The 14021-nt window shown below is 46.1% G+C and overlaps 1 protein-coding gene across 3 annotated transcripts in view; it reads left to right on the top strand.

Annotated features, from left to right (window-relative positions):
* The first annotated feature begins 1745 nt into the window (after positions 1 to 1745).
* The window catches only part of IQCE (IQ motif containing E), a 56493-nt gene continuing 44217 nt past the window's right edge, over positions 1746 to 14021 (top strand). For all 3 annotated transcript variants that reach the window (XM_087417482.1, XM_087417483.1, XM_087417481.1), the window contains exon 1: positions 1746 to 1853. In XM_087417482.1, coding sequence (XP_087273608.1) covers positions 1818 to 1853 — 36 coding nt within the window. In that variant the 5' untranslated portion in view covers positions 1746 to 1817. The remainder of the gene's footprint in view (positions 1854 to 14021) is intronic.

The following is a 14021-nucleotide window of genomic DNA, read 5'->3' as shown; positions in this document are numbered from 1 at the left end:
CGGAACCCAGGCAGTCTGGCTCCACAGTTGAATATTTTATTATACAGGTCCATAATTTCTTACCTGAAACTTTTGGGGATGAGTGGTTCAGAATTGTTCAGATTTTAGAAAAGTTACACGGTACATACATGCTCTATATGGGATTACAATTCTAGCAGGGGCTGATGCACGCCACATTCAAATGCATTAACAGTTCTGCAGTGAAATATACACTCCAAGTGGAATGTATAATATAAACACTGTAAATAACTTTACCTCAGATTTTTGTCAACCGATGAGTTGAGGTCAGAACAGGTTTTGCCAGTGAGTTTTGAAAGGTTTTCAGAATTCAGAACAGCAGATACAAGGTTGTGGACATGTACTGTCTCTACAGTTAAATGAAAGCAAATGAAACAACAGAAGCAGGAAGGGCAGAGAGTTTTCGGGGCCCCAGGAGCGGGAGAGGAGCAGGAGGTACCGGTGCTTAGGTAGTTGTGGTATTGAAAGCCCTCATCTGCGGTGTGGACAATAACCCGAGGAAGAAAATGGAAGTTGTTAAGCAGATGAGTGGCCTGGTAAGATTTGCCTTTTATAAACCACCCTGCTGGCCAGACTATAAAAGCTGGGCTCCTGACCACTAACCAGCTCAGTTTTCCCTGCTCGTAGGGAGACAGCCTGGGAAACCACCCCTGGGCACCTCAGCCCATTTTGTACTGATGAGGAACCTGATGGAAAGAGGGCCATGGACCCCGTAGTAGGTGTTGGAGGTGGAACTAGAACACTAATAACCTGCTAGGCATTCCTTCTACTACACCAGGCTACACGGATGAGAGGACTCATTCATTCAGTCACCACGTAGTCATAATAACACTGTCACATTACACTCACTCTGGAAGGGGCGACTGTACTAAGCACTTTACAGATATTGACTCACTTGATCCTCACAATAACCCGTTTCTCCACTTTATATCTGAGGAAACAGGCACAGAGAAGTTGCATGACTCGCTAGATACCCAACAGCTACTGACTGAGCACCTGCTGTGTGCCAGACCCTGCTCCAAGGGACGGAGGTACAGCCGTGGACAAAACAAAGCCCCCGCCCCAGGGAGCTTACATTCTAGACATGGAATGTTCTCATAGATGATAAATGTCAGGTGGCTGGAAAAATGAAGCAGGGTTAGGGGACAGAGTAGATGCCCTTGGAGACCTGTATGAGGAGAAAGAGCAATAATTTAAATGAACTTTGAAGCCCAGGGCGCCTGAAGATCTTCATGACATGCACTGAGTGCGGGGCACTCATTATTTTTTGCTGTCCCGTTGTTAGATCCGAGCCCTAAAGCCTAGGATAGAGATCAGGGAGGATAATTTTCTGAATGCCAGGCGTCCAGTACTAGCAGCCTGTGACACTGCACAAGCCCCTTGTCCCTTTCAACGTTAACCTAATAAATACTTGTTAACGTCCTGCTCTGGTGACTAGCTCACAGGCTCGTCGTGGAGCGTGTACGAGAGAAGGGCCTGGACGCCCTCTGTAAACGGTTGAGCGCGGCCCACTCCGCGGCTGCTGCGCTGTTTCAGCTCCTCCCGCACCTCCGGGCGCGCTGCCGGTCGGCCCGCGGGTGTCGCAGCACAGGCGCAAGGTCGGCCCGGCTCACCGGGCGTCCGCCACATCCGGGGCTCGGGGGTGGGGGGGGGCGGGCCGGCGCGGTTGCTATGGCAGCGGGGTCGCGGCCGGCGCGCGGGCCTTCCCGGAGGCGGCGGGCGGCCGGGAGGCCTGCGGAGCCCCGGAGCTCGACAGCCTCGCCCGCGGCGCCGAGGGGCGGCCGGGCAGCGCCACCGCCATGTCGCTGGGCGCTGGGGAGTCGGCATCGGAGACGGTAAGCGCGGGCGGGCGGGCCTCGTCGCTTCCTCCGGCTCGCCGGGTCTGCGGGCCGGGGCGCGGGCCGGAGGAAGGGGCGCAGGGCCGGCGGCCGCCGGGTGACAGCTGCCAATATTGTTACCGCATAAGAGCGGACCTCGGGCCCCCGCCAGCGTGCGGCCGGCCGGGCGTCGCCGCCCCTCAGCCAGCCTCCAGCAGCCTCTAGATCTCGCCCGCCGTTGCACAGGCCGCCGCTTCCAGGAAGCCCTCCCGGACGCTGCGCCCTCGCCTCGGCGCCTGAGAGGCCGGGCCTGCGACCGTGGCCCGCGGGGTGACGGAGCTTACTGCGTAAGTGCCCGCCCACCCCGTGCCTCCAGGGCCGGGGACGACCCCGAGTCGGGGCCGGGGGCAACGGAAGGGGCAACCGGCCCGAGCCATCCCAAGAGTGAGGGAGGAAGCCCCAGGCTCCGGGAACAGGGCTGTGCCCGGCGCTGATCAGAGAAAGTTTCCCGGAGGAGGTGCCCCAAGTAACCCTAAGCTTACTCCCTCCGGTGAGGCCGAGGCCGAGCGGGCTCTCAGCTCGTTCTTTTACCAAGTGCTTTGGGTGCACCTGTTTACTGGAGATACCAATGTGGATGAGTAAGCCGCGTTCCCGTGGAGCGAGGGGAGAACAAGGCGATAAACAGATCATTAAGATGTCAGAAAAGTGCTATGGAGAAAATAAAACAGGCCCATATGAGGGAGGTGGGCTGGGGAGGGCTGCCTTAGATTGGGTGCCAGGAACAGCAGCTCTGAGGAGCTCACACATGCCTTGATCTCGTTGACAAGAAGCAGGCAGTCTGGTAAAAATTGGAGAGCAGAGAGACCAGCAAGTGCAAAGGCCCTGAGGTGAGAAACTGCAGTGTGTTCCAGGGCCCCAGAGAGAGCTTGCTGGGATCTCATTAGGGGCAGGGGGCGTGGATGGAACATGGGCATGGGCCTGACCATGGAGAGCCTTGCAGGCCATGCAAGGAGTTTGAATTTATTCAGGGCACAGTAGGAAGCCGTTGGAGGGTTGCAGACTGAGGGGACTTTGCTTCCTTCTCACTGCGCACTGAGGGCGCAGTGCTGAGCAGGGCTTGCACAGTTCACCCAGAGTAGGAGCTCGTGCTGCTGTTCTCTAGGAGCAGATGAAGTTTCCTGCTTGTTCCTCAAGGCCCGGAGTGTTGCTCACCTGGGAGGCCTGCCATCTCCACGGGCCTCAGTTACTGCTCCTTCATCTTTAAAAAGTGACTTCTTATGTTGTGATTGTAAAAATAATCCATCCCCATTAAAGAAAATTTGGAAACTTAATTATCCATAATCTAACTGCCTACAGAAAACCACAGTTAATGTTTAATGTATTTCCTTCCAATCTTTTTTTCAATGCATCTTTTTTTCCATACACTTTAAAAAGTTGAGATCATATTTATATTGTTTAGTTTTAGTAACCTTTGCCGTTTAATTTGTTGTTAGCATTTTCCCATATCCACACATTTTCAAGAACATGATTTTAAAAACTAACCTGGGGGTACCCCTATTTCACTTACCCATTTCCCCGCATTTACCCCTTTGTTTTCACTTTTTTGCTGTTAGAAACAATGCTGCTGTAAACGTTCTTACACACATAAGCATTTGTTAAGCCCCTTACACATGTCAGGCTCTGAGGACACAGAAAGAAGCTAGCCCCAGTGCCTTGGCCTTCAGTCTCGTGAGAGAACTGGGGCAAAGCTCTCCCCGCATATAGGAGACTCAGCCCTGGCCCAGGCTCCCTGGTGCTTTCTCTGCTGCGCTGGGATCTCTTCTAAACCAGACAGGAATCTCTTGAGGGTAGGCACTGTGCAGTCCCCCAAGTTGCTTGGAATGGTGCTGCCTCTGGACTTGCCTGTGAACTTCCCAGAGCACTTACCATGTGCCGGGGGCTCCCTGTGCCACGGCGGTACACAGGCTGCAGGCCCCGCTGACAGAGCCACAGGGGTGAAATGGAGCCTGGGCGGGTCACCAGTGATTGAAGAGCCAGCACTTGTAACAGGGCTCACAGTTTCTAGAACAAGATAAGAAGAGCGTTTGTTGGGCGTTTACTGTCTGTGAGGTTCCGTGTCACGTGCTTTTAGTGCTCAGTTCTCCCTTCTAGATCTCTTGCTCGTGACCGCCGTGCTGTCCTGCCTGGTGGGTCCTCCTCTCCGTGTTGGAACCTCACAACAACACTGCTTTGAATATATTGATCAGGATCATGGCTGCTCTGGGATCTTAGTCTGCTAAGGCCATCGTCTGGGCCCCTTCAACAGTAGTTTCCGGTGCCTACTTTGTCCCCATATATTGGTCACACTTTCCTGTTTCTGTGTGTCTCATCATTTTCTGTTGAAAACTAGACGTTTAGATAATATATTACAGCAACTCAGGGTATTGATCCCTCTGCTCAAGGGATTGATGTGCTTTGCCTGCTGTTCTGTTTGTTTGGTGAGTGGCTTGGCTGATCTGACTCTGTGAAGTCGATTTCCCTGCACTGTGCAGCCGATTTCCCTGCACTGTGCAGCCTCTGATTCCCCGCCCAGATTGTTTCCTGTTTAAATCTTTTAGCCTGACTACCTAGCTGTCACACTTGGGTCAGCAGAAGCCACTTGTTAGTCAGAAGTTGCGTTTAAGCCCCTCAGCCAGTCAGATTTGTGCCCTTTCCCATTGTGTGTGTGTGTGGCTTGGAGGCTGTTGTCACAGTTCAGGAGTTCATGGTTCTGCCCACCGTGCAGCCAGGGACTAGTCGCTTGGGTTTTCTGTCTGCCATCTCTCCTGAGAGGGCATCCTTGGACATGCACGTTGTCCTCCGGGCCTCCAAGGATGTGTGTGATTTTATCTTTCGGCCTGGCTTGCTCGGAGCTGCTCTTGGGGCAGAGTAGTTGATTGTTGAGCCAGTGTTTGGTCAGAGGTTGTGCCAAGGCTCCTAGTGCCAGTGGGACTCGCCCTTTGGTTGGTCAGGGCGCGGTGTGGGGGTTGCGGGTCCGCCCCAAGCCTGCTCCTGAGTGGGTGCAGTCTAGCACTTGCAGGCAGCCTCCTTGACCCTCACGGGTGACCACGACCGCAGGAAGGCTCTCCTGGGCCCTGTTTAACTTCCGGTTGCCCTACCAGTTCACTTTCTGCTGCTCTGGTCCTTTTCAGTGCTCCCCGTCATGTCACCGCTGTCTTTTAGTTGGGGCTGGAATTGGGGACGTGTGGAATTCTCCATTCTCTACTACAAATAAAGTCAGTCCCCTCGGGCACAACTGTTGGCCTGCCTCTCCCCCTGGGAAGGACCTCTGTGCCACTGCACAAGAACTGGCAGCAGGGACAGCGCTGGGCTTCTCCTGGAGTGACACTCCTGGGCCTGCTCCTCCCTGCGTGGAACCTCTGTCCTACAAGCAAGCTGGGGCAGGGTCGTTGGGGACCCAGAATTCTTAACCTGCCACGTCTGGGAACTTCTGGGAGCCAGGGTAGGGGGATCACCACCCCACCAGCACCCCCGTTATCTTGACGGCCCCTACCTGGGGTAGAGCTCTCTGGAGCCCTGACTTTCACTGTTCTTCCCTGGATTTAGTAGATTTTCTTGAATTAATCTTTCTCCATTGCTGTATGCCCTTAGGTCAATTTCCAGAAACTTCCAATGATTGATTGTTGTATAACTTTCTCTGTTAAATGGTTGTTTGCTGAGGAACGAGTCTTCCAAGCTCCTCACCCACCATTCTGGGCGAGGCCTCCTACAGCAATGCAGTCCTTCCCCACTTGTACCGTGTGCTAGATTCTCATATGTTCCTGCATCTCTTTCTGGACACTCTGTCTTTTTTCCCAGTGTTTTAGTTAGATTGTATATGTATTTAACGCTTTTAAAAATCTGGTAGGAGGACGTGTCCTCCTTTGTCGATGAGGAAGCTGAGATTCAGCGAGGCAGTGGTGTGACCAGCATCACACAGCTGGCGTGGAGCTATTCCAGGCCTTCTCAGACTCCCCCCAGCGACTGCTGGCCAGCTAGAGCCCTGCCTGTTCCTGACACATGATGAATGGATGCGATCTAGTTTAGAAATAGGGGGCAGGGGGCCAGCCCTCTGGCTTAGCGGTTAAGTGCGTGCGCTCCGCTACTGGCGGCCTGGGTTCGGATCCCAGGCGCGCACCGACGCACCGCTTCTCTGGCCATGCTGAGGCCGCGTCCCACATACAGCAACTAGAGGGGTGTGCACTATGACATACAACTATCTACTGGGGCTTTGGGGAAAAAAAGGAGGAGGACTGGCAATAGATGTTAGCTCAGAGCCGGTCTTCCTCAGCAAAAAGAGGAGAATTGGCACGGATGTTAGCTCAGGGCTGATCTTCCTTGCAAAAAAAAAAAGGAAAAGAAATAGGGGGCAGCTCAGATAGTACTTAGAGAAGGAAGAATGAATGGGCCATTACTGCTTTTTTTTAACTGATGTCTTAATAGTTTATAACATTGTGAAATTTTAGTTGTACATTATTGTCTGTCAGTCACCATATACATGCATCCCTTCACCCCTTATTCCCAACCCCCAACCCCCTTGCCCCTGGTAACCACCAAACTGTTCTCTCTCTCCGTGTGTTAACCTTCCACATATGAGTGAAATCACGTGGGGTTTGTCTTTCTCTGGTTTGTTTCACTTAACATACATACCCTCCAGGTCCATCCATGTTGTTGCAAATGGGACAATTTTGTCTTTTTTATGGCTGAGTAGTATTCCATTGTATATATATACCACATCTTCTGTATTTATTGATTGATTGATTGATTATTTTTGTGTGTGTGTGAGGAAGATCAGCCCTGGGCTAACATGCATGCCAATCCTCCTCTTTTTGCTGAGGAAGACTGGCCCGGGCTAACATCTGTGCCCATCTTCCTCCACTTTATATGGGATGCCACCACATCATGGCCTGACAAGCGGTGCATCGGTGCGCACCCGGGATCCAAACCCGGGCCGCCAGCAGCGGAGCGCACGCACTTAACCGCTACGCCACGGGACCAGCCCCTACCAAATCTTCTTTATCCACTCATCCGTCAATGGACACTTGGGTTGCTTCTACTTCTTGACTATAGTGCATAATGCTGTGATGAACATAGGGGTGCATAAGCCTCTTTGGATTGTTGATTTCAGGTTCATTGGATAGATACCCAGTGGTGGGATAGCTGGATCATAAGATATTTCTATTTTTAATTTTTTGAAGAATCTCCATACTGTTTGCCGTAGAGGCTGCACCAGTTTGCATTCCCACCAGCAGTGAATGAGGATCCCTCAACAATGTCTCCAACATTTGTTGTTTTTTTGTCTTGGTGATTATAGCCATTCTAACAGGTGTAAGGTGATAGCTTAATGTAGTTTTTATTTGCATTTCCCTGATGATTAGTGATGTTGAACATCTTTTCATATGCCTGTTGGCCATCTGTATATCTTCCTTGGGAAAGTATCTGTTCATATCCTCTGTCCTTTTTTTTTTTTTTTTTTTGGTGAGGAAGGTTAGCCCTGAGCTAACATCTGTTGCCAGTCCTCCTCTTTTTGCTGAGGAAGATTGGCCCTGGGCTAACATCTGTGCCCATCTTCCTTTACTTTACATGGGACGCTGCCACAGCATGGCTTGACAAGCTGTGCGTTGATCTGTGCCCAGGATCCAAACCTGCAAACCCCGGGCCGCCAAAGCGGAGCACACGAACTTAATGGCTACACCACCGGGCCGGCCCCCTCTGCCCATTTCTTGATCAGGTTGTTTGTTTTTTTGTTGTTCAGCTGTGTGAGTTTTTATATATTATAGAGATTAACCCCTTGTGGGCTATATGATTTGTAAATATTTTTTCCCAGCTGGTGGGTTGTCTATTCATTTTGATTCTGGTTTCATTTGCCTTGTAGAAGCTCTTTAATCTGATGAAGTCCCACTTGTTTATTTTTTCTTTTGTGTCCCTTGTCCGCGTAGACATGGAATTCGAAAAGATCCCTTTATGACTGGTGACAAATAGTGTACTGCCTACATTTTCTTCCAAGATTTTTATAGTTTCAGGTCTCACTTTCAGGTCTTTGATCCATTTTGAGTTAATTTTTGTGTATGGCGAAAGAAGATGGTCTACTGTCCTTCTTTTGCAAGTGGCTGTCCAGTTTTCCCAGCACCATTTGTTGAAGAGACTTTCCTTTCTCCCTTGTATGTTCTTAGCTCCTTTGTCAAAGATTAGCTGCCCGTAGATGTGAGGTTTTATTTCTGGGCTTTCGATTCTGTTCCATTGATCTATGTGTCTGTTTTTTATAACAGTACTATGCTGTTTTGATTACTATCGCTTTGCAGTATGTTTTGAAGTCAGGGATTGTGATACCTCTAGCTTTGTTCTTTTTTCTCAGGATTGCTATAGCTATTCGGGGTCTTTTGTTGCCCCAGATCAATTTTAGGATTCCTTGTTCTATTTCCGTGAAGAATGTCATTGGGATTCTGATTGGGATTGCATTGAATCTGTAGATTGCTTTAGGTAATATGGACATTTTAACTATATTTATTCTTCCAATCCCTGTGCATGGGATATTTTTCCATTTCTTTATGTCACCATCGATTTCTTTCAATAATGTCTTATAGTTTTCATTGTATAGGTCTTTCACCTCCTTGGTTAAATTTATTCCTAGATGTTTTGTTCTTTTTGTTGCGATTGCAAATGGGATTATCTTTTTGAGTTCTCTTTCTGTTAGTTTGTTATTAGCATATAGAAATGCAACTGATTTTTGTCAGTTGATTTTGTACCCTGCAATTTTGCTATAGTTGTTGATTATTTCTAATAGTTTTCTAATGGATTCTTTTGGGTTTTCTTTCTTTTTTTTGTGAGGATGATCAGCCCTGCGCTAACATCTGCCAACCCTTCTCTTTTTTTGCTGAGGAAGACTGGCCCTGGGCTAACATCCATGCCCATCTTCCTCCACTTTATATGGGACGCCACCACAGCATGGCCTGACAAGCGGTGCATTGGTGCGCACCCGGGATCCGAACTGGTGAACCCTGGGCCACCGCAGCACACACTTAGCCGCTTGTGCCACCAGGCCGGCCCCATCTTTTGGGTTTTCTATGTATAATATCATGTCATCTGCAAATAATGAGAGTTTCACTTCTTCATTGCCTATTTGGATTCCTTTTATTCCCTTTTCTTGCCTAATTGCTCTGGCCAAAACCTCCAGTACTATGTTGAATAAGAGTGGCGAGAGTGGGCACCCTTGTCTTGTTCCTGTTCTCAGAGGAATGGCTTTCAGTTTTTCCCCTTTGAGTATGATGTTGGCTGTGGATTTGTCATATATGGCCGTTATTATGTTGAGGACTTTCGTTCTGTACCCATTTTGTTGAGAGCATTTCTCATAAATCGATGTTGGAGCTTGTCAAATGCCTTCTCTGCATCTATTGAGATGATCATGTGGTTTTTATTCCTTGTTTTGTTAATGTGGTGTATCACATTGATTGATTTGTGGATGTGGAACCATCCCTGTGTCCCTGGTATAAATCCCACTTGGTCATGGTGTATGATCTTTTTAACATATTGGTGTATTGGGTTTGCCAATATTTTGTTGAGGATTGTTGCATTCTATGTTCATCAGCGATATTGGCCTGTAATTTTCCTTCTTTGTGTTGTCTTTGCCTGGCTTTGGTATCAGGGTGATGTTGGCCTCGTAGAATGTGTTAGGAAGTATTGCATCTTCCTCTATTTTTTGGAATAGTTTGAGAAGGATAGGTATTAAATCTTCTCTGAATGTTTGGTAAAATTCTCCAGGGTAGCCATCTGGTACTGGACTTTTGTTTTTTGGGAGGTTTTTGATTACTGTTTCAATTTCTTTACTTGTGATTGGTCTATTCAGATTCTCTATTTCTTCTTGGCTCAGTTTTGGGAGGTTGTATGAGTCTAAGAATTTATCAATTTCTTCTAGATTGTCCAATTTGTTGGCATATAGTTTTTTATAGTATTCTCTTATAATACTTTGTATTTCTGTGGTATCTGTTGTAATTTCTCCTCTTTCATTTCTAGTTTTATTTATTTGAGCCTTCTCTCTTTTTTTCTTAGTGAGTCTGGCTAAGGGTTTGTCAATTTTGTTTATCTTCTCAAAGAAACAGCTCTTTGTTTCATTGATCCTGTCTAATGTTTTTTTGGTTTCAATTTCATTTATTTCTGCTCTAATTTTTATTATTTCCCTCCTGCTGACTTTAGGCTTTGTTTTTCTTTCTCTAGTTCTGTTAGGTATAGTTTAAGGTTGCTTATATGGGATTTTTCTTGCTTGTTAAGGTGGGCTTGTATTGCTATGACTTTCCCTCTCAGGACCGCTTTTGCTGCATCGCATATGAGTTGATATGGTGTATTTTCATTTTCATTAGTCTCCAGATATTTTTTTATTTCTCCTTTAATTTCATCAATGATCAGTTGGTTGTTCAGTATCATGTGGTTTAGTCTCCACATCTTTCTCACTTTCCCAGTTATTTTCTTGTAGTTGATTTCCAGTTTCATAGCATTATGGTCGGAAAAGATGCTTGTTATGATTTCAGTCTTCTTAAATTTATAGAGGCTTGCCTTTTTTCCCAACATACGGTCTATCCTTGATAATGTTCCACACATGTTTGAGAAGAATGTGTAGTCTGCTGTTTTTGGATGGAGTGCTCTGTATGTGTCTATTAGGTCCATCTTGTCTAGTTTTTCGTTTAAGTCCACTATTTCCTTATTGTCTGGATGATCTATCCATTGATGTAAGTGGGGTGTTGAGGTCCCCTACTACTATTGTGTTGTTGTTAATATCTCCTTTTAGGTTTGTTAATAGTTACTTTATGTGCTTTGGTGCTCCTGTGTTGGGTGCATATATATTTACAATTGATGTATCTTCTTGGTGGAGTGTCCCTTTTATCATTATATATTGCCCCTCTTTGTCTCTGATTACCTTTTTTTTATCTTGAAGTCTACTTTGTCTAAGTATGGCAACACCTGCTTTCTTTTATTTGCCGTTAGCTTGGAGTATTGTCTTCCATCCTTTCACTCTGAGCCTGTGTTTGTCTTTAGAGTTGAGATGTGTTTCCTGGAGGCAGCATATTGTTGGGTCTTGCTTTTTAATCCATCCCGCCACTCTGTGTCTTTTGATTAGAGAATTCAATCCATTTACATTTAGAGTGATTATTGATATTAGACAATGTTATAAACCAATGTTACTGCAATAAACAAACAAAAAAAATAGAGTGATTATTGTTATATGAGGGCTTAATGTTGCTATTTTCTTGCTCATTTGCTGATTCTTTTGCATTTCCTTTGTTTCTTGTCCCGTGTGTTTTGGACTATCAATTCAGTTTGGTAGTTCTGTATGATGATTCTTTCAGTTTTCTCTTTATTTATCATATGTGACTGTGTTCTGATTATTTGTTTAGTGGTTACCTTGAGGTTTGTGTAAAAAATCTCGTGGATGAGATGGTCCATTATCTGATGACCTTATTTCCTTAGACTAAGTCGATTCGATCCCTTTCCTCTTCCCCTTCTAAGTTATTGTCACAACTTATTCCATCTTGTGTTGTGAATGTGTATTTAAAGTGATGAGGTTATATTTATTTTTAGTATTTTCCTTCCCTTAGTCTTGGATTTTTATAATTATTTGCTAACCTATTCTGATAGAGAACTGCAATTTTTCTGATTTTGTCTACCTATTTTTCTCCTTGCTCACAGCTTTGTATTCCCTTTCTCTTTTTTTTCCTCAGGTATGAGGGCCTTTTTGAGCATTTCTTGTAGTGGGGGTCTCATGGCAATGAACTCCCTTAGCTTTTGTTTATCTGGGAAAGTTATTATTTCTCTATCATAGCTGAAGGATATTTTCACTGGATAGAATATTCTTGGCTGAAAGTTTTTGTCTTTCAGAGTTTTGAATATATCATTCCAGTCTTTCCTAGCTTGTAAAGTTTCTGTCAAGAAATTTGCTGAAAGCCTAATGGGAATTCCTTTGTATGTTATTTATTTATTTTTTGTCTAGCTGCGCTTGATATTGTTTCTTTGTCAGTGACTTTTGCCAGCTTTACTACTATATGCCTTGGCGAGGGTCTTTTCATGTTGATATATTTAGATCTCTTGACTTCGTTCACTAGTATTTCCAGCTCCTTCTCCAGATTCGGGAAGTTCTCAGCTATGATTTCCTTGAACAAGCTCTCTGCTCCTTTTTCCTTCTCTTCTCCCTCAGGAATACCTATAATCCTTATGCTGCATTTCCTAATTGAATTGGATATCTCTCGGAGAATTTCTTCAATTCTTTTTAGTCTTAGTTCTCTCTCCTCCTCTATCTGGAGCATTTCTGCATTCCTATCCTCAGTAATGCTATTTCTTTTCTTCATATTGTCAGCTCTGTTCTTTAAAGAGTCCAGGTTTTCCTTTATCTCCTCCATTGTGTTTTTCATCTCGAACATTTCTGATTGGTTTTTCTTTATGGTTTTAATCTCTTTTGTGAACAAATTCCTGATTTCATTGAATTGCCTGTCTGTATTTTCTTGTAATTCGTTGAGCTTTTTTATCATCACTATTTTGAATTCTCTGTCATTTAGGTTATAAATTTCTGTGCCTTCAGGGTTGATTTCTGAGTGCTTGTCATTTTCCTTCTGGTTGGAGATTTAATATATTTTTGCATCGTGCCTGCTGATGTTGGCTTATTTTTCCTCATCCTAAAAATATGTGGTCGCAGTTTTCACCTGCCGCCACTGGGTGGGGCCGAGGGCTGTGTATTCTGAGCCCGCTGCAATCCATGGGCACTCTGGCCGACTGGTTGTGCTGGGGCACAACCGGTCGTGTGGGGGTGCCGGTCGTGTGGGGGGAGGGGCTCTCTCTTTCACCTGCCAGATCCCGGAGGCTTCTCGTTCTTCCCTCACTATCTGCTCTCCTGTGGTGCTCAGATGTTGACTGCACCCCCACAACAGTTCCGTCTCCTCCATATGGGAATTTCCCACAGGCTGTGAGAGAACTTGGAGAGCGACCATTTTCCCGCAGAGGGCCACCTCCTCTCCCCTCTCTCTCTGGGAGCCCCACAGACCTGGAGACCGCCGATTGAATGGGGAGGGGGAGGATTTCTCCTTACCTGTCCCCACTTCCTCCACGGGTTCCAGCACCTTCACCTTCAGATGTATGGCTATGTGGGTCTCTCAGACGTACTTTGTGTTGTATGAATGTCCTCTGTTGGTATGTGAATGTTCTTTTAGTTGTATCTTCACAGGGGAGAGTCTACGGGGAAAGCTCACTCCACCATGATGCTGATGTCACTCCTGGTTTTTTTTTAATACTGTAAATGTCTCCATTCTGCTAACTGAAGGGGTGGGTCTTGGACTATTATATTCACTGTATTTACTTCCTCAGTTCCTTCTGACTGGCAGGATGGAAACTAGCAAAGTTGTGGAGGACTGACTGAGGGAGAACATGATGGTTGTGGGCGAGCACACCTATTGAAGATGGAGACCAGCACACTTTGTTCACGAAACATAGCATCTCAGTCCCTTGTTGAAGGTTTAGGTCATTAAAAAGTTTTCAAGATTTTATTCAGAACAAGTAATAATGACAAGTATTCACAAAAGAAAGTTGTGACTTTTTCTGTACAGTTTCAACAGTTCACCTTCGTCTTTGGAGGCGCGTCCTTTGTGATGCTGAGGGACTCAGACATGGTTATTGACGGCTTTTCTGGTCTTCTGCGTGATGTGTATAGCTAATTCCCTGCCTTCTCTTCTGAAAATTTGCACATCATTTTCATATACTTTGTTAAATGAAAACTTCTCTCTATAATTGTCATATAGCTGCTTATACCTTAAAATGTCACCTGTTTAGTGACATCAGAAATCTGAGACTGGCTGATTTTTTTAAAGATTCTGTTTATTTGGAATACACTACCTTCCCCTTGTTCCTCAAGTCAAGTCACACTGCACTTGTTATCTGTAAACACTCCGTGTTTAAGAGGCATGCAACTGAAGGGTGCCCAATCATTAGAGTTGCACCTTATCCGCGTTATGGTGCAGCTGTACATTTCTAGTAAAATTTCAGACTGCTAGCAGAGTTGTTGCTTAACATGCTGATAGTTAACCTTGTGGACGATGTGTGTGCTTTTCAGAATGCAGTAAAATCCCACTATGGTGCTGCGTGGATTCAACTATACCACAGCAGCTTGCTGAAGCATGATACCTCCCCCACCCA

This window comes from Ceratotherium simum, chromosome 26 (assembly GCF_057802395.1).
Source record: "Ceratotherium simum simum isolate JZ-2026a chromosome 26, ASM5780239v1, whole genome shotgun sequence".
NCBI lineage: Eukaryota > Metazoa > Chordata > Mammalia > Perissodactyla > Rhinocerotidae > Ceratotherium > Ceratotherium simum.
This window is presented reverse-complemented; position numbering and strand designations above follow the sequence as displayed.